This window comes from Zonotrichia albicollis, chromosome 29 (genome assembly GCF_047830755.1).
Source record: "Zonotrichia albicollis isolate bZonAlb1 chromosome 29, bZonAlb1.hap1, whole genome shotgun sequence".
NCBI classification, from domain to species: domain Eukaryota; kingdom Metazoa; phylum Chordata; class Aves; order Passeriformes; family Passerellidae; genus Zonotrichia; species Zonotrichia albicollis.
The window spans coordinates 1,444,250-1,464,582 of NC_133847.1; the positions used below are offsets into that span (position 1 = coordinate 1,444,250).

General features: G+C 48.1%; 1 protein-coding gene across 1 annotated transcript; it reads right to left on the reverse strand.

Moving 5' to 3' along the window:
- Nucleotides 1-394: 394 nt before the first annotated feature.
- Nucleotides 395-17,814, reverse strand: RAB11B (RAB11B, member RAS oncogene family). The gene is made up of 5 exons (XM_074528930.1): nucleotides 17,655-17,814; nucleotides 12,023-12,218; nucleotides 9,970-10,163; nucleotides 8,369-8,449; nucleotides 395-5,012 (listed from the first exon to the last, which is right to left on the reverse strand). Exons 1-5 carry the CDS (start codon nucleotides 17,692-17,694, stop codon nucleotides 4,867-4,869), a joined length of 657 nt encoding a protein of 218 aa, XP_074385031.1. The 5' UTR covers nucleotides 17,695-17,814; the 3' UTR covers nucleotides 395-4,866.
- Nucleotides 17,815-20,333: the final 2,519 nt, after the last annotated feature.

The following is a 20,333-nucleotide window of genomic DNA, read 5'->3' on the forward strand; positions in this document are numbered from 1 at the left end:
GCCCCCGCCCCCAGCACCGGGAGGGCTCGGCCAGCGCCGGCCCCAGAGCGGGACAGCGGGACACGGGGACAGAGAGCGGAACAGGGGGACACGGGGACACTGGGACAGAGGGACACCGGGACAGGCGGACACGGGCACCGCGGGACACCGCGATAGAGGGACACGGGCACAGAGGGACACCGGGACACCGCCCAGCGCGGCGCCCTGCGGCAGCGCAAAGCCCTGGGGACAGCGGGAACCCCGTCCCGCCGCCCCGGGGGCCCTGGCAGGGGCATCCCCCCCCCATCCCGGCTCTGGCTCGGGAGCCCCCCCAGCTTATTCTGCAGTTGTGTCTGGAACAGAACTTTACACAGACGGTATGATTTGGCAATCTTTATATCCACAATACATCATAACCATGCACAAAAATCGAGTGGTGTGTTTATTTACAAAGTGAATTGCACTTAACACAGGAACCAGGAATAAAAGTAAATGAAAGGAACCTCTCTTCTGGGTTGCATAAAGGCCCACTACTATTTATAGCCTACAAAGCCTGATAGTCAACACTACCATGCATTATCTGATCAGTGTAAAATAGGAATTGCTGTTATTTATTGAAACAGTGCAGCCCTGGAGATACTCATTCCATGGAAACATTCCATAAATCACCAACTTCATTTAAGAGTCTGCAAGTAAAGAGAATCTACCCTTCAGCCCCCACTTACTGTGCTTTACTTGAAGGACAGTTAGTCTTAACCTCCAATTGTCTGATTTTCCTTAGCTGAAATTCAAGCTCCTACCTTTAACACTGTTCTAGTTTTTTATGGAGGAAAAAATCTTCCCTAGGTGACTGAGCCACTTCACTGGGATCTTCTTTTCTTCTACGGAGTCCAGAACCTCTAAGCAAGTTCTTCCTTCTGCTTGGAAGGGAAATGAGCACCAAGCCTCGGCAAGACTCAACCAGAAACAGATCCCACCCCACCTTGTGGAGCAGCACAGCACGCAGGGACCAAAGCACCAGGAGCAAAAATACCTCCTCTACAATTTTCCAACAGCTTTTGTTAAGTAACTGGTTCAAATAAAGGCTCAGCCCAAGCCACACCACGGCCAGCCAAGAGCTCTGTGCTCACACAAGAGGTCAGCAGGGAGTCACAGGACAGCACCCAAACGGGGCATCCCTGGCCCCACAGAGCTGACCTCCAGAGCACACACTGAAATCTTTGTAACTAAGTAGCAAGCCATAAGTCATCAACTGGATTTTTATATTTATACAAATATGGAGCTTTAAAACTTTCCTAGGAACCAAACCTCCTTGTTCTGTGCAGGCTCCAGTGAAGATCCCAGACTAACTCCCCTGTCTGGAAGCAATGACTTTGCAGGAAAAGAGGCTGGATTGATCTGATCTGCCCAAGGAATTCATTTTACAAATTCACTGTTTGTGTGCTCAGGACCAAGTCACTCTTTTACATATGCATTTTAGCCTTCACCCTCCCCATCACTAAGAGGAGAGGCAACATGACAGACTCCTGCCTAATTCTGCATTAAAGGAGCTGTTCTAGACAGCAGCAGGAGCCTCTGTGGTTGTGTTATGACACAGGTGCAGTACTCAGGGCTTTGTAGTGTTTTCAATAGTTAAAGGAAAGTCAGCCTCAACATCCAAGTAAAGCAAGCAAAGCACACATTCCTTCTTTTCACAGGCAGCTTTCCTGTTATCAGGAATTTTACAAAAGCCAAACTTGGCCCTCAAATCCCTTGGGGCAGATGGAAGAGAGCTGTAATCTTTTTTTTTCCCTGACAGTAATACTGAGAGACACACAGCCAGCAAAGCTGTGGGATGAAGCAGTCAAGTTGAGGTTACATGTAGTTCTCTAATTTCCACATCAGGAAAGCATGCTTAAGGAGTCTGGGCTACTGCAGAGCTTCTCTGAATGTCAGACAGCTCTTCCAGCATTTCCAGCTTCCTCAGGATTCCTCCAAGTCTTCCCCTCAGTAATTCCAGCACAGTAGTGGGCTGGGTTGTGTGGGTGCAGTTTCTAAGGAGCACACAATGCTTCATCAGGACCCCAGGAACCCCAGATCACAAACCTTGTCCCCAGTCTGTGCACAGAACATGGCCTAGCCTGGCAGAACTGATCCAATGTCCTTTTTCAATTCTCACACACAGGCCTGTGCTTAGTCTGGGCAGGAGCACCTCAGACCCACAGAGGGGCTGTGGCTCTGCCTGGAGAGCAGCACAGCAGCCTGGAGGAGAGCCTTGTCTCATAGGGAGGGACCACAGCAGGTGAAAGCCCCCAGCCCATTCCAGGGCTCTCAGGAGCTGCATGGGTGCCCGTGGGCACACACCCACTGCCCTGCGTGCCCCACAAAGGGCAGGAGCCTCTCCCTGCCACACAACACAACAGAATGGTCCAAGGTCCACCAGTGCTCAGGGGCTTTGGACAATGGGGTTGTTCAAGAGCTCTTCAATACCCATAAATTTAACTGCACTTAAGCCCTAGACACTGACCTTTCACTGGGACTCTGCAGCAAAGTTTAAAGGCTTCCACAAAGTCAAAGACTAAAGAAAATCTTTGAAGAGACAAGCAAGTGACTAAACTGCTTATTGGCTTCTCACACCAGGCCAAACGGATTCTAGAAACTTCATGTTAAGAGCAGGACTTGCAGAGTAAGCATGTTAATACATCACGCTGAACTAATGAGTCTTCTTAACAGTACAATTTCTCCTCATGCTGTCCAGCTGATTTCTTTATATAAAGTCTGTTCAAAAATTAAGGAGCCCAGCTCCACCAGTGTCCACTTGTTCTCAAATGAAATATTTTCAGTATTTCACAATTTTCCATTCTCTCATTGCCAGCTGTCTGAACACTCACTGCATTTCATGTTCTGGTCTTGGACCTCCAAAAAGGAGATATCCCAGTTCCCACCTTCTCTCAACAGAATGCTAGTGAAGCAAATACCAAGTGTTGAAAGTGCTTCCTGAACTGGAACTCCCTTAGGACAGAGCCCTGTGATGCCTACCAAGGAATTCATACCCTCATTCAATGGGATCAGGCTGCAAGCATGCACCCTTGAACCTTGAAGGGAACCTCTAAACAAAGCTGAAGAGTGAAAGTGCCAGCACCATGTGCATCCTGTGCTGTGAGCTGGAGCCCTCTCAGTGCATACAGTACAAAATTAAAGGCATTGGTCTGGAAATCTTATAAAAGAAAAACCATCAGAGTTAACTGCCCTTAATTTTATTACGTAACCAGACAGAACAGTTGAGACTGGAATGTCAGATTTCCTCTTCAAGCACAATTCACAGTTTCATATTTGCTTTGTATCAGTAAAGAAAAATCAACTCACTAATATGCAGCTGGGATTCATCCAGTGAGGTACAGGCTCAGAATACAGAGCAAAAACTCACTGCAAATGGTGCCACAAGCCTTCAGGGAGCAGCAGGTGCTTTCCAGCTCCTCCTTTAGATCATTTCACCCAGTATTTGCCATCAGAACATTCAGCGGATACCGGAGGGGATACAAGTGTGCAAGAGCTAGTGAGTGATGAAAAGCCATCAGAGATTTGCACAAGCAAGCAAGAGACTGACTACACAAAGTTGTGGTAACATTCTTCCCATTCAGCACAACGAAGAATTATAGTAGTTAGCCCTGCCGATGACAAATCTGTTACATCAGTGAAGTACAATCATTTAAGAGTTACAGTCTGCAGTTCAGTAAAACGGTAAGAGGAAAACAACAGATTAGTAGTTATTATGTGAAATCCTAATATTATGCATTTTAGTAGAGGTCAATAGTGAAAGATCATGAAGAGAAAGTTCCAGATACTATGAATCTGCAGAAGTTTTACAAAATGTATAAAGTATTGTGTTTCTCTACAACAACCAAAACCCTTACAAGTGCAGGTATATATGTGACATGAAAATATTGCCTCACTCACTCAGACAGGGGCAGGAGAGATCTAGAGAAAAAGCAGCATGCAAAAAAAACCCCCTGGAACTAGCGCAGATCCTGCTTTCAGACACTGACCTACAGTACAAAAAGAAGCCTACTTGTACAGGCTGCAAAAGGTTTCTGAAATCAATGTGCTGGCACTTACTGTACAATAATGTTAACTGATTAACATAAGCCATGAATAAATATTACGCCACTTCATAAAGCCTGCACAGGCATTCATGGTGGCAGAGAAAGCAATGCAGACATATTTCATTGTTCCCAAATAAACAAGAAGAGAGAAAGATTTCCCAAGCAGGAAACAGTAAACTACACAGCCAGACTAACTGTATTAGGGGTAATTACAGAATAAGTAATGTTATTTTCAACAGCTTTCTTATGTGTGTGCAGCACTAAAATCCTCACTGTGAGACTTCATCAGGACAGAAAACAGAACATTTGGCAGGATAGCTAGTTTAATTTCTCCCCCATGTTTACAGAAACACAAGAAAAAGAGATATCTGACTATGGGAGGAAAAAACCTTGTCACCTAAATAGAGTTATTTCTTCAACTGGTAGAGTCAAGTCCCATTGTTCCCCTCCCAGAAAATAACAACAACAACAAAACCAAACTGAAAAAATCCTAGCAAAACCAAAAAAAGCCTATTTGATAAGAGTGTTTCATGGGATAATATCCAGCAGCAGATTTTCCAACACAAACATGTCTATCAGATCAGTGACTACATTTCAAGCCCAGAAGTCACCACATGGAAGGGGTTTCAGAGGCAGGAGGATGTTAGCCCTACAATTAAAGCTCTAATATGAGAGGGGAGATTTGGGAATGGAATAAAGGAGGGAGGGAGGAGGGAGTCACTGAATCACAGGAGATAGGAAGTGCACACAAGTTTCTAAATGAAGCACAGACAAAGTGGAGGGCACAAGAGTCATCTAGAGAAGGTCACAGGTTCTGACAGCACTGGAGTTTGTTGGATTTCTGTCCGTCAGTGGTTGGCGGGACGCTGATATCCACCACGTTGTTGCCTGGAGACTCATCGTGCGCAGACCGGTCGGCGATTTGCTTCTGCGACACGATGCGGTAGATCTCTGCAAGGACAGCACACGGTGAGAACATGCCAGAACTGAGAAGGAGATTTTAACTTGAGGGCTCTGAAAGGGAATCTAGGCTAATCAGATGTGGTGTGTAACATCTGGTTGGCATTCCAGCTCTGGAATGAATACACCAGCTCTGTCTGGAAAAGTTACTAAGACAAGAGTCCTCATTGCCTTCCACAATAGCACTTCCTATCCTGTTCTTTTTCAATGATTCCATGAAAATGGGGATTATTAAAAGGGTTTTTGTTGCAGTGTGTTGCAACTTCCTGTTTTACTTCCCAGTCCCTTCCCAGGTGTGGCAATACCTCTCTCCCTTCCCCCTCGCCCCCTTGCTGAGTGAGTTCTGTCAATCAGGCTTAACATTCCAGCAAGGCCTCGTGTGGTTGGTCAGGTTCAAAGGATGCCCTTCAGGCCTGGGGTCATTGGCCTGTCTGGGTGCCCCTCGTTCCCTGAGACCCTCCTCCTCCCACCTGGTTGGTGCTCACCTGTCCCTTCCCCTCCCCCTGTCCCTGAGCTTCAATTGAGCCAGGACCATGTGCTCAGCATTCTGTTGGAGCTGTTACCAAGATTCAGATGTCTGTGACCATGGAATAAACTCTGGATTAAACCCTCTGACAGAATCCATCTCCTTTTCCTCTTCACCCTAGCCCGAAGCCCTTCCACCTGAGATAAACTGAGTTTCTACAAGCCTGGGTTTGTTTCAATGCCCAGCTGCAACCTAAAGCCAGCCAAAAGTGTCTCTGAGGTGAAACACCAGAGTTGCCGCCTTTGGCCCAGCAGCAAAGGTCAGACGAGCCTGGGCACAATCTACCTGGTAATATTGGGATCTTATTCCAATAGGTTTTCAAATGGGAAAGGAGCAAGAATGCTCATTCTAAAACAGGGAATCATCATCTTTGTGATTAAAAAAAAGCAAGCAGCATACTTTAGAAACACCAATCACCAGGGTGCTGGGAAACCTCCGCAGCAGCAACAGGTTACCCAATGCCCACCTCCACTCCCAGCAACTGCTGCCACCAAGTAACAGCAATGCTCCTCTGCAACACATCAGTGTTCCCACCAAGTAACAGCAATGCTCCTCCCTGCAACACATCAGCTTTCTTACCTATGACAGTAAAAGCTGCATGGGTCCATAAAGCCCCAGTCTTCTCCAAATTAATTTATTTGACTCAAACTAACTTAATGCTTGAAAGCATACAGATCCACAAAGCTGTAACCACTGAAGACAGACCGCCAACTTAAAAGCTTTCACAAACAAACTGTTTCAATTGCATACTTAGCAGAAGTCTTGTAAGTGGAAAGGTTTTTAAGTTAAATTATTTCACTGACTATAAGCCCTTGTTCCAACTTCCCTCCATTGTGAAACAGGAAAAGGGCAAGTACTTTCCTGGAAGTCTGTGGTAAATATTATGGTCACATTCATACAGCCACAACCCCACAACAGCAACACCCAAAGCCTTTAGTAAGGATTAAAATTCACAGAGGATTTTGCAGGGTTTTTTAATGGGGATTTTTGGTGGTTTTTTGGGTTTTTTTTTAAGAATCTGCACAACATATATTTATGTTGTTTAAAATGAAAACCTTTAACTCAAGGCCAATCTTGTCACTGGCTACCAACAGATCTTTGCTAAAGGGAGGAGGAGGGTTGTTCAGAGGCTGTCACACCTTTTTCTTTCCTGCTCAGTACTGCATTTGAATTTCAGCTGTTTAGAGCGGTTGCCAAGCCCCCTTTGCTTTCAGGTAGCATCTCTTTGGGGTGTTCAGTGTGGTTTTTTTCCTTCCAGTTATTAGTGATTCCTCAAACAAGTGGCCAGTAAGGAAACTCCTGTCCTGCTGTTCCCATTCTCTTCCCTCCACCAAGTCCCCTGTGGTGGTTCCCAACTCACTACTCCACACAGCACATTTTCCAAGGTTCCTTCTCTCTTAGAAGGATGATTCTCCCCCAGGTGTAATCACTTTAGGAATAATCTTTTCAGGACTTCTCAGTCTTATTATCCATGTGCCTATGCTACCCAACCAGACAATCTCAACACTTTTGGGAGCCCAGGGTGCTGTGAGAGAGAGGGTTTGAGTTCAGTTTGCCTGGGCCTGACCTCAGCCTGAGGTGTTACAGCACTGTGGCTCTCCTAGAGTGGCCTGAGGCCAGCATCTCTAACCAGGGTCGGTCTCAGGACAACACTGCAAGGGAAGACAGGATGGACGGTGACTGTTGAACTACACTCAGAACACTAAAATAAAAAATACTCTCTCAAAGTGCCAGGGAAGTTGCTTCAAATCCAGCCATGTGTCCCAGGTCAGCCACAAATCTGCTACACAGTGCAAGACCAGCCCAGCTCCAGCTCTGGGCAGTCGGCTCTGCCTCACACTCCAGATGCTTCACTAGTGGCTCTTGAATAACACAGATCTGCTGGGCACCAAATACAGAGGATTTGTAGAGATGAGACATTCCTCATCTGTCAGGCAGATTTACCTATAAGGGCAGCTTGGGTACCCTTTATTTCCTGTCTGCCTCCTCTTGGGCACCTTGGAGTCAGAGCTGGGGTTGCTCAGTCTGGAGAAGAAAAGGCTCTGGGAAAATCTTAATGCAGACCACCAACAACTACAGTCCCCCAAGAAGCTGGAGAGGGACTTTGGACAAGGTCCTGGAGGTACAGAACAAGGGGGAATGGCTTCCCACTGCCACAGGGCAGGGCTGGATGGGATCTTGGGCACGAATTGTTCCCTGGCAGGGTGGGCAGGCCCTGGCACAGGGTGCCCAGAGCAGCTGGGGCTGCCCCTGGATCCCTGGCAGTGCCCAAGGCCAGGCTGGGCAGGGCTGGGAGCAGCCTGGGACAGTGGGAGGTGTCCCTGCCTGTGGCTCACTGTCAACTTGACATCCTCCAGAACCCGCAGGTCCTTCTCTGCAGAAGATGCTGTTGGTGCAGTGCAGTCACCACCTTTGCTATCAGCTGAGAATAAGAGTTCAGTAGTCTGAAAATGGCACCAGCCTGCTTTGGTGCAAGAGAAGACACTGCAACATTTAACTTCCAGCATGGCTGGGGCTTCACCGCTGAGATTTTGTGCGGGCACAGAAGTACAGTTACTAGTCCCTTTACAACAGTGCTATTGCAATAGCTTGAACTTATGGAACATCAGGAGACAGAAACCTCCAGGAGACAGAAACCCTCACCTGAGACAGAAAGGGGTGTATAGGGTGGGAGGCAGAACACAAAGGTGAGATTAGAAAACTTGCAAAGCAACCATTGCTCCCACCACTCATTTCCAAAACATTCCAGAAAACTACAGACTATGCCCATGAAGAAGATCCACCACCTCAGCAGCTCCTGTGAATCCATAACAAACCATACCTGTAAGGATGTTCTTGAAGGCTTCTTCTACATTTGTAGAGTCCAGAGCAGATGTTTCAATAAAAGATAAATTATTTTTTTCTGTAATAAACAAGAAGTGGTTCGGTTAAACAAATTAATGACACTTTATTTCACATTTAATTTGAGGGCTTTTAACTTTTATTTCAGGCCAAACCAGCCAGGACCCAGTAATTTTTTTCTTTTCCTTGTTGCACAAGGAACACCTTAGTGCTAGAGTTCAGCAACATTTCCTTTGCCCAAAGTGCAAGAACATTTTCCCCACTGCAGCCCTTGCTCAGTCAAACAACACAAAATACCATTCTCTTCTGCCTACAGATCACACCCAGAGGTACCCTGAGCAAGAGCCCCAGCAAAAGCACATCAGCTGCTACAGAGACACAATTCTCCTCTGCAATCCCAAGATCAAAAGACCTATACTTTCCTAATCAGACCCCACTTCCAAATAACAATGACCCCCTGAAATAGTCTATTTTCTTCTTTCCTCTTACAATGCAATTTTTAAAAATCATTATTAAAAAAGGAAAGTGATTAACACTCAAATATCATGCCTAGAATGGTTCTGTATCACCTGCCCAGGAACAGGCAAATTTCAGTAATGGAACTTAAACAGCAACAATTAGAGCATCACTAGCAATTTAAAACAGCCTCAGGAGGAAGTCCAGGGTTAAAAAGTAAGAAGCTGAATCAAGTGACCGAAGTAAGAGACTATCTGGGGCACCCACCAACTTGTTTTGCTTCTTTTACATAAATGTCACTTCTCCTCCATCTGAAAATTTGAAGTGCCTTTATTACCCTTAGGGTACTTGCTTACCAGCAAACTTCAGAAAGTGTGTATAAGCAAGCCTTGGTAATATTTCTAGAAGTATTTTAGAAGCTGTACATTTACATTCCACCTCCAAGCTTGACAGCCACACAAAAGCTGAATGTCCCCAGGCCTTTCAGGACAAAAGAATATCTGACCAGTGCTCTGCCAGGTAAGGAAGAGAGAAGGAATGCAGTGGCAGCATCTTACATAACTCACTTGACTTCTCCCAACAAATGATAATTCTCAAACCTGATGATCGCTGCATTTAGGTGAGACTAGATGACACCACTACATGCATCAGTGCTCTAGAGCAGCAACCACCCCATCTAAGGGAAGCTTCAGCATTCATTTGTAGCTGTCCACATTGATATCTACTCAGCAGAAGCAGGTCTCTAGGAAGGAAGGATGGACATTTTATATTGTGATTTTTTTTTTATTGTGATAGTCTCTCTTCTAAACACTGCTTACTGTTTCTAGCCTTGCTAGAAGAATGTTTATTCTTCAGCTATCAGGCAGCTCAAGGACAGCGTTTCAAAAACATGTACTACCACTAGATTTAAAAAACAACAGAAAACTGCAAACTAAAAATGGCAAAGAGAATTCTCCAAAAAAACCAAACCAACCACACATGCCAGTTAATAAGTCAAGATACTTCAATATAAAAAACCAAAAACGAACAAAACATCTTAAATGCCTTTTTTAGGGTCCAAACTAAAGCTGGAGGTGGGAGCTGAGCCCTGGACAAACGGCGAGATCCCAGCAGCCCCAGCCATACCTGCGAAGGCCCGGGCCTCGTCAGTGGGCACGGCCCGCAGGTGGCGCAGGTCGCTCTTGTTGCCCACCAGCATGATGACGATGTTGTTGTCGGCGTGGTCCCGCAGCTCCTTCAGCCAGCGCTCCACGTTCTCGTAGGTGAGGTGTTTGGCGATGTCATAGACGAGCAGAGCCCCAACAGCACCGCGGTAGTACCTGAAAGCAGGAGGCACAGGGGCACAGCCCTTCAGCAGGGCTCTGTCCCAGCCACACCAGCACCCAGCCCACCCCGCCCTCCGTAACGCGCTCCCCGTCAGAAAAAGCTGTGCTGATGCAGACACTCTTGTTGGAGTGGTTTTGAAGCCTAAGACCGAGTTCCAAATACAGGGCTTTTCTCTAATAGCATTTCTAAAAAAATCCAGTGTGTGTACCAAAATGCTGGAGAGCCTCCAGAAACCAGGACTGAAAATGTCCTGTCTGCTCCAGCTGTGCATAGGAAAACTCACCATTGCAGAATCGCTGCAGCTGAGAGGTTTTTGTGAAGTTACAACCTAACTTTCTCCAGGAAAACAGCCCTTAATAAAATGTCAGTATTTGTTCCTGATCCTTCAACTACCTCCTGTCCCTCCTACAAATTACAGAGGGGACTCTGGACTATATTGTCACTATCCACCAAGCTCTAATCCAGGAACAGGGTTTGCCTCCTCAACGCAGGTTTGGGCCCATTTCAACACAAGCCAAGGGCTCAGCTCAGCAGAAGCCAATCTGTATCAGCAATCCTGTAACATCCGTATCTCTCTTCCACACAATCCTACCATTTCTCCTCAGCTCTGCCAGCACCTGTCTGACATGTTGTTGAACTGAGTCAGGGCACCAAGTCAGCAGAAATCATTCTCTTTTCCCTGATGTTTGGCATTCTGCTGGCTGAGCAGGCTGAACTGGCTGAGTGATGTGTCAAGCAGCAGTTAGTGCCAGCACAAAGAAGAGGCAGGATCACAGGACTGCAGCTGCACTAACTCCCAGCAGTAAAACCTGTTGTTGATGACCCAGACTAGACTAGAAGTTTTTACAGCAAACCAAGGGTCACAAAAAAATTTCTTTAAGTCACACTAACAATTCCAGAAAATATGCAATTTGAAATTGTCACTTACATCTGCTTCTGCATCCCTTTCCCTATAGACTGCTCCCTTTGGGCATCAGGGTCTCCTGGTTTTCTCCCATCTTGACAAAATTCCTTTTACCTTGAGTTTAATGGCTCAATCAGTTCGTGACTCAGAAACATGTTTTTACCTTTAAAAACTGATACACATCTGTAACATAACAAAAAATCAACTCACTGATCAAAAAATGCTCTGGAGAACCAGGTCTGACCGAAGGATTTGCTTTGTGTCCTCTGCAGGACACTTTTGCCAGCATAGAAATAGGTACAGCTCAAAGCACTCTGCAGACTAACAAGGTGCCACAGGTGAAAAAGCTTCTCACCTCCAGGGATTGTGCCCAATATTGCACAGCCAGCACTACCATTGTTGCCTTCCAATTCCTGGCTACTCAGTGTCTGCGCTCATGTATCTAATTTGCAGGGCTGGGACTAATTCTAAGTCATTGAGATTTCAAAGGACTTTGTGGCTGCAGGTTTTCCTAAAAATACCCTCAATCTCAAGACTGAGGAAACAGTTGAGACCAGAAGCCATGGGTGTTACAGAAAGCCACCATACCTAGACCAAAACTTGATACCAACAGTACCCAGCTTCCATCTGAAATGACACTCACTCCACATAATGAATGCATCACATTCAGCATAGACAAAAAACTAAATCCCAAAACTCCAACAGAATTTCCCACAGTTTTGATTTAAGCTGTCATTTCTTTCCATAACCATAACATGAGAATCTAAAACGTACTTTCATTATATTAATCAAGGGAACACAAAAGTATTTGCTACCTTATGACTTGGATCCACACTTAAGCCTGTCACAATGACATTGTCATGTGTGCCAAGTGTGTTTCACTCTCTACCCATCCATTTATCTGCAGCATCTCTCTGCAATCCCGTTGAGCACAGGCAGGGTACTCACGCTGAGGTGATGGCTCGGTATCGCTCCTGGCCCGCAGTGTCCCAGATCTGGGCTTTTATCGTCTTCCCGTCCACCTGAATGCTCCTGGTGGCAAATTCCACCCCAATGGTGCTCTTGCTTTCCAGATTGAACTCATTGCGTGTGAAACGGGACAGAAGATTACTTTTCCCAACTCCAGAGTCTCCAATCAACACAACTGAAAGCAGAGACATTATTTTCACAATTAATTTCTCACACCAGCACCAACTCCAGACTGCAGTGTGGCCTGGCAGGCAGCACCCACCAGAAATGCACTCAGATAACACAGGAGAGACAACACAGACAACACCACAGCCTTTACTATGCACACCTTGCTTCTCCAAGCCCAGGAGAGCCCCAAGCTGTTTTGTGGTGAGCAGCTGCTCAGTCCTCAGAGGTGAAAATGAGAAATTGCTACAGTGACTCTCAAAGTCAAACAGTGCTTTGGAAGCCCCAACCACTGCAGCAAGCAGAGGTAAGACATGCCCCTCACACACTCAACCTTTGCCACAGGAAGGCTGCAAGCCACATTTTAAGAAACACTACAGGCAAGAACATGGCAACAGGCCACTTGTCTGCCCAACAAAAGCCTTTGTACAGTGTAAGTGAACTCTATTTTTATTAAACATGGTAAGTAAACAATCATTTGCAGTCCCTGTTGGAGTCATATAGGGTGTTCTAATTTAATTTAATTAATAAATCTGTTCACCACAAAAAGGGAAAAACAGGAGATATTTGGTACTACAAAAAAGATACAAAGCAAAGCAGAACTTCATCCAACAAAACAAGTTGTAGTAGACTGCATGAGAAGTAAGAGATGAGCTAGAAACCTCTGCCCCCACACAGGGTGTTGCCATGATAACAGAAAAATGTAAGTGCAGAGATCTTCAGCACACAAAACCCAGCTTTCCTGAAAGGAATTGTGAAAACAAAGGCACATCTTGAGGCAGGAGGTTCCCTCTACTTTTTTTGCTTATAGATGAGAGCAAGAAACACAGCTGAAACAGCTGAGCCAAGCTCCCTTCCTCTCACAAACACTCTTATCACATACCCTTTGGAATTCAAGTGTCCTGGCTCAAGCAAAAAAGGAAGAAAGGCAGCCAGCCTCTGTGAGCTTCTTTAACCTTGGGAATATTTCCTACTCCAGTTCTAAGCAAAGATTTGCTGATCTTCCTCATTCATTTGGTCTGCTTTTCCTACAGAAAAGCAGACATGGACAAAAAACAGTCCCAATTTCCCCCCAGCAACTACAGAAGAACCTTCTCATTGCACACTCCCAGAATGAGCTCACCAGTGTTTTCCCAGGCCAAGGATCACGCTTGTCTTTCAGTGGTGCCTCAGCTTTTCTCTGCTCAGGCCATTGTTTGAGGATGGAGCCCTGCTCCAGCTCGCTGCCACCCCAGCCCTGAGCGCATTCCCCGGCTGGTGCTGGACCCTGGCTCTGCTGCACAGGGCCATTGTTGAAAGGCTGGAGAGCCCCTGTGCAGCTCATCTGCCTGAGAGCACAGGCAGACAATTGTGCTGGCACAGCTGAGCAGGCAAAACACAGCACAGCAGGAACGGGCAGCCCGCACAGCGTGGCAAGGCACCACAACTCCCACCCAGGAGAACTTCAAGCAGCTCCTCACAGGGCTCTGCCTGCCCTGGCAAACAGCCTAAACCACTTTTTAGGGTATGAGAACAGATAGATTAAAAAAAAGATTTTGTTCCAAGTTCTAACTCTAGGATTTTGTCAGCTTTATTTTCCAGACAGTTTTCCATCACTAATTCCATGGGAGCTTCCAAGAACAGGCAGAGGTCACCCATCCTGCCCAGGGAGCTGGGGCTGGAGTAGGCTCCATCCTACAGCAAAGCCCTGGCCAGAACCAAAAGTAACAATATCCACCACACAAGATAGACCAGACTGGAAGACCCCTGAGGCTTCCAATTGTTTCTGAAGGGAGCTATCTTCCCATGAGTTTGCAGCTGGAGAAAGCACAGCCTTTCCACATTCTAGCCATCTCTCAGGCTCTGGCATTTTAAAACTATCAATTGGGGCATAATAAACCATGCAAATGGCTCCCAGGTCATTAACTCCATCTGTCACTGGAAGAAAATTCCAGGGGTCCTGTGCTCCTCTGGCTGGTTATTCACAGGCTCCCTTCACCGTGCTGCCCCACACTCCAGCACAGCTTCTAGGAGAGCATTTTTCACAAGTCAAAGGAAGGCAACCAGATCCCAGTTCAATAAAGAGCATTCCTAGAGTTTCCATGTGCTTCTTATTAATACCCAATCTTGAGCACTAAAAGGGCATTTTCACTTTCAGGAGAAAGATGCCAAGACTGGGGACCCCACATGCAGCGAGAAGCTACAAACTTATTTTCTACAGGAGCTGAGCAAGAAGACACCTTCAACATTCTGGACTAAGTGATTAGATCTTGGGAAAGTTTCTAAATTTGGTAAAAGACCACCACACAGTATTGCCTGTCCAAATTCAGAAGTCATGACAGAGAAGGAAAGAGTTCCAAATGACAGCTTAAGAGTCTGAATACTCTCTAAACACATCTCACCAGAACCCAGGAACTCGCTCTCAAAATGCCCCCAAGGGCCACACTGGTGATGAAAAGACCCTGGCAGTGACAGGAACCAATACCAATAAACAGCACCAGCCACCTTCAGATGGCCCAGAGCACACAGACAAGCCTTGCACAGTGCCCTGTTTATATCCTGAATCCTGCTCCTTCAGTATTTCCTGATTTTCCCTCTCCTCCAGCACCCCCTGCCACTGTGTGGGTTATGCATCGCCACCACATCACCCATCCATCAGCTCAGTCACCACCTCACTCTGCCTCCTGTGTCTGCAACACCCAGAGCTGCAGCACAATCCCACCCCAAACACCTGCCCTGGACACCGACATCCTTGTACACAACAAGCCAAAGTCAGAATGGAAATTCCGGTGCCATACATCACTGGTAAGAAAGGGGAAATAGATCAATTTATGACAGAATTCTAAAAACACTCATTTATCCATCTGGGAAAAAGAATATATACTTTTGAGAATATAAGAAGATTAAGACTCCTTCTAGCAGAGACCATCTAATGAGAGTTTGTGATAAATCTGAAGTACATAAGGTTGCCAGATATTGGTGACTAATAGGATACACATTTGTTGTTAAAAACCACAGCCATAGCTACACAGAGACTAATCAGAGCAGTCTAAATTCCCACAAAAGTAAAAGAATGCTCTTTTGCCCTATGGCTGATTTTCCTGCCTTTTTCATGAGCCAGCACACATCTGCACAACCTCAGATTTAATTTTTAAAATAAACACTGAGAGTAGCTAATCTTGGGAGCAAAATTAATGTGCAGCTCACATTTAATAGGTACAAGGCATCCAACAATTTTAACGGCTCTTCAAAGGTCATGAATTAAATTCCAAATCAACGCATTCAAAACACATCCTGAAAAGCCCCTGCTTTTTCACCATTCCTGCTACAACACTGACTGGGAATAGAGGGCAGAACTGCTGGCTCCACTTGGGTCACATCCCTGAGCACAGGCACAAGCTCCTCGCAGCCTCAGTGCCCCACGCAGCCCTGCATACAAACCTCGGCTCCTTCCCCCAAAGGATGGTTTAGGCACTTTGGTAAAGAGTAGTATTCTGTTGTGATCAATAAAATAAGCAGTTCTGTTGGGATGCACACAGAAAAAAAGGGAAATTGGGAACAAAGAAGCAGTAGGTCAGCAGAGCAGATCTGACTATAATCACAATCCCAGACTGCTCCCAAACCTTAAGTTAGTCACTGCCTGCCACACGCTGTCCTTTGCAAATAGGTGGTAGGGGAAACAGTCAAGCTTTAAATTTAATAAAAATAAACCTTCCCAGACTTAAGATCCTCCTACATCATTATTTCTACCTCCAACTACTACACAGACTGGCAGAACATAGTTCAAAAGTCATCTGTGTAGCTAAGAAGGGGCTAAACCACAAACCAAAGTCCTGGACATCATTACAGCAACTGTCCTTGAGGTTTAATTCCACTATTGAAGGAGGCAAAAGAAAAGTAGGAGAGTTGGTACCACAGCAGAGCACTCATCCCACTTGGTCCCATTTATATTATTTTTTGTCTAGTCCCAAAAATCCTCAGAAGAAGGAAAAGATAAATAATCAAACGCACAAAGAAATCCTTCTCTATCTACTTTTTTTTTTTAGAAATCCACACAACAACCCCTCCCAAAAGATGCACAGAAAAGGACAATTCTCTCACCCGTTTTTTATTAAGTGCTACAAAGTTTGCCAGCATCACCACAGCACAGATCCTGACCAAATGGCTTTAGGTTCAGTCTCATTCCAAATAACATTAAAAACGCATTTCAAAGCAAGTATTTTTAAGATGAATGCATTCTCCCTAGCTAATTGACTATTCAGAGAAGGAAAAAAATAAGTACAATTTTTAAGCTTTCAAGTTCCTGGCTATTAAACCACCTGGGAAACAGACTTCAGAAGGAAACTACTTCAGACTCAGACAGTTTAGTATATTTTTACAGTCTGGTTGTCTGCTTTATAGGCAGAGAAGAAATAAGGGCTTTTTTCCCCATTGTCTTCAAGATTCAACCCACTGTAAAACAAATAAAGCAAATGGGCAAATATATTTATAAAATATTTCCCACAGATGAGTAACTGCCCTTTTCTTTGCTCCACAAGTTTCAGAATCACTGCTGCCCTTGTGAGCGTCCAGGTACAAAGACATCGAACGCCGGGGAAATTGTCACAGCAGCAGGAGACCCCCAGAGCCCTCACAGACACCACAGCACCGCTGGCTCTGCCCTTCCCGAGAGTGAACTCTGGGGATGGAAATCAGCTTTCAGCCACTCTACCAACAGTAGATCTAGTGCAAAACAGGCTAGGAAACCAAAGCCGAGGGTGCTACACCCACCTGCACTGCTCCTCGGGCCTCACAGGCAGAGCTGCGGGCTGCTCCGGGAAATTGGGCAGCTCGAGCCCCTGGACAGGCCGGCCTGGGGAAACACCCACGGGACAGAGACCCCGCAGCCATTCCACGGGATGACATCCTCCGGCTGCCTCCGGAGCCAGCGCAGGAGGAGCAGCACCGAGCCTTCACAAGAGCCCTGGCCAGCCCGACATGCCACAGGAAGGGGCAGGGCAGGCGGCAAACACCCATCAGCACAGCCAGTTAACGCCGCTCCGCTCCCAGGCTCCCGGTACCGGCGCTCAGCGGGGACCTGCGAAGGAGCCTCCACCGAAGCTGGCGGTTTTGCAGCTCCGACTCGACACCAGGCGATCTCCACACAGCCACAGGCACGGCTGGGCAGAGCCCCGGCCCGCGGCCCGCCCGCTCCCCGCCGCGGCTCCGGTCGCCCCCGGGGATCGCAGCCGCCCAGCTGCTGGCGCACAGCCGTCACGGGCCGGGCCGGGCCGGGGCGGAGCGGAGCGGGCAGGCCCTTGCGGCTCTCCCGCCGTTCCCCCGGCTCTGCCCCGGCTCAGACCAGGCCGGGGGCCCACAAGGCCGTCCCGCGCACCAAGGCCGCGGCGGACGCCCCGAGCCCGCGCGGCCCGCTGGTCCCGGCCGAGACCGGCGCGGTGCGGCGGCCGCGGCCCTGCTGAGCACGTACCTTTGAACAGATAGTCGTACTCGTCGTCGCGGGTGCCCATGGCGATGGCGGCGCCGACCCTCTGCCTGCCCGGCACCGACCGCGGCCCAGCCGGGGAGGGGCGCTCCCGCACCACCCAATCAGCGCCCGCCAGAGACCGCAGGAGGCGGGCGCTGTGCCAGACCTATCAAGGATAGCCAATAAATGACGGGAATTCCGCTGACTGGCGGGGAACGATGTCCAATCAAAGAGAGGCAGCTGGGGAGGGGCGGTGCTTGGGTGCCCGAGCTGGGACCCTGAGAGACGGGGCGGGGTTTGTGTGAGGGCCGGGGCGGGGCTCCGGGGCGCCGAGCGGGGGCAGTCTGCTCGCGGCGGGGGCTGCGCCGGGTGGGGGGCGGCCCTCAGGGCCGTGGGGACCCTCCCGGTTTGAGCGGGATCGCTGGGAGAGAGGTTTCGCCCCGTCTGAGAGTGACCCCCGATCGCTGGGCATGGCGCCGGCTCTGCGCCGGCGAGAGAACCGGCCCGGCCCGGGGATCAGCGCAGCAGCGGAGCCGGGGAACCCGGCGGGGGAGGCCTTCAGCAGCGCCCCAGGACGCGCGGCTGCCGCCCAGAGCCCCCGGCCGGCCCCCTCGCTTCCCCCTCGGGCCGCTCCGTGCCCCGCTTAGCGCTCCCGGCCCCACCTTCCTGCTCAACAGCAGCTGAAAGGCTGTTCTGGCGCATACATGCCCTCACGGGGACACAATTGCTCGAGGAAAGCATTTCCCTTTCTTTTTCCTGGCACGGCTCTAGGCAGTTTCCTGAGAGGAGCAGTGACGAAAGGCAGAGGCTGTGGCCGCTCGGGCAGTGACGGCAGGACGCCCTTCGCCTCGGCTTTGCGGGCTCCAGGTGGGACATCCTTCACCTTCCGACGGCGGAGCTACAGCAGCTCACCCTGGGAACGCTGTCGGGCTGCAGGAGCAGCCTCTCGGGTGTCCTGCTGCCCTGGTGGCTCCTTCTCGTGACCCCATACAACTTATGTACACTTGTTTCCCATCACTGGACTGACACCTTTGGTTGTTGTTGGACAAACCCTGGCAGGGAAACTGCCGACTCCCTCCCCTCCTCAGTGATGTGCAGGGAGGTGGCTGTGCTCATCACACATTTCTCTCTGTGCTGTGCTCCTCACGACAGGTCTGCCCTACTTCCCTGGAGGAGTGTTTATCCAGCTAAAGGATTAGTGCATCTGCAGTATCACTGAGGGAGCAGCAGTAAGACTGAGACAATGGTGAGGGGAAAGCTCTGGCTTTGGACTTATTTTTGCTGTCTTAGGGTGATGCTCAAAGTGGGAGCCATGTCAGGGTGGGGACAGATTCAGACCCTCCAGGCTCTGTGGCTCTGAGCTGCTTTCAGCTTCCCCCAGTTGTGAACACCTTAGACAGACAGGACCATGGTATCCAAGGGATCCCATTTCCAAAAATAAGTGCTAATAAATTAATGGGGGCAGACAAAGAGGCAGCAGCCTCACAGCTTGGCTGGGTGACACCCAGGCTATCAATGACCCAGGCTCTGAGAATGGGTAACAACGAACATGCTGCAAGCACACTACAGTCCCACTGCCAAGGTATCCCTGTTGCATATCAGGCAATTGAAGCAGCAGGGAAAGAAAGCCAAAATTTCACAGAACCTGCAGTCTAGGAAAGATGCAGCTCCAGCCTACCAATGGCTTGGGCCGGTTGTTCCTCTGTGACAGGCAGCAATTGCTGAAGGAGTGGGGAGGGAATCTTTTCTTAGGGGTTTTGGTGCTCACATGCAGCATGGAGCACCAGACTTTTAATCCTTCTGATGCCAGAGGGAGTTTTAACACCAGGATCTACAGGAAGGTGTTACTACTTTCTCCTGTTGATGCTATTCCTGTTTCTGCAGGACCCCACTGAAATGCCTTGGTGGGTGATGACTAGAGCACATCCAGGGGTGCTAAACATCCAATGATCAACACTTAAATAGCATCAGGAGGAACAAAGCTGGAACATGTTGGATGCAGAATCTCTTAGGAAGGGCTATTGTCCCATGCTGAGTTTCTCACTGCTGACAATGCTGCAACCAGTGAGTAGCTATGTGACAGGAGGGAGAGGAGGGTGACTCCTTGCTGGTCTGCAGAGGGGGCCTTTACTTCCCTGATTTGCTCTGCACAGTAGAAGTAAAACATCTTATTTTCATTATTACAAGCAACTTTTTTAGTTCTGAACTGAACACTTATGGAGGAATGCCTAAAAAACCACTAAAGCTATTTTTTATTAGTTTGGATGGAAATCACTTTCTTCTTTTCTTCTAATGCCTGGGAGTTCTTGCCATAAATTCTAAACAGCAATACATAATGGTGGTACCATTGTGAGTGTCTTTCAGCTCCAAAATCCCCTGGGACTGGGTTTTAACATGCGCTGCAGGGAATGGAGATGATGGCTTGGTGTTAGAAGAGAGATGCTGTCTTGGGGCTGTGTGGGGTTAAGCACGAGCCCATAGTCCCCACATTCTTCACATCCTGGAGTCCCCCCAGCTCGTGGCATGTTTTGCATTGGAGAATCACTGTCATGTCTCCAAAACCAGATATGTGTCACTGATGGGGTAATGCAATTGCAGAACCTTCCACGTGTCCCCAAATTGGCCACAGGCCGTAAAGCTTCCAGGGCAGTGGCCCGAGGTCCCACCTGGGTCAGCAAACTG

Bases quoted from the DNA above. Each gene is read 5' to 3' on its own strand.
- RAB11B (XM_074528930.1), bottom strand. From the start codon at position 17,694: ATGGGCACCCGCGACGACGAGTACGACTATCTGTTCAAAG. The intron at 12,219-17,654 runs GTACGTGCTCAG...CTCTGCTTTCAG, and splicing joins GTACGACTATCTGTTCAAAG to TTGTGTTGATTGGAGACTCT. The intron at 5,013-8,368 runs GTATGGTTTGTT...CTGTCCTTGCAG, and splicing joins CTTCAAGAACATCCTTACAG to AGATCTACCGCATCGTGTCG.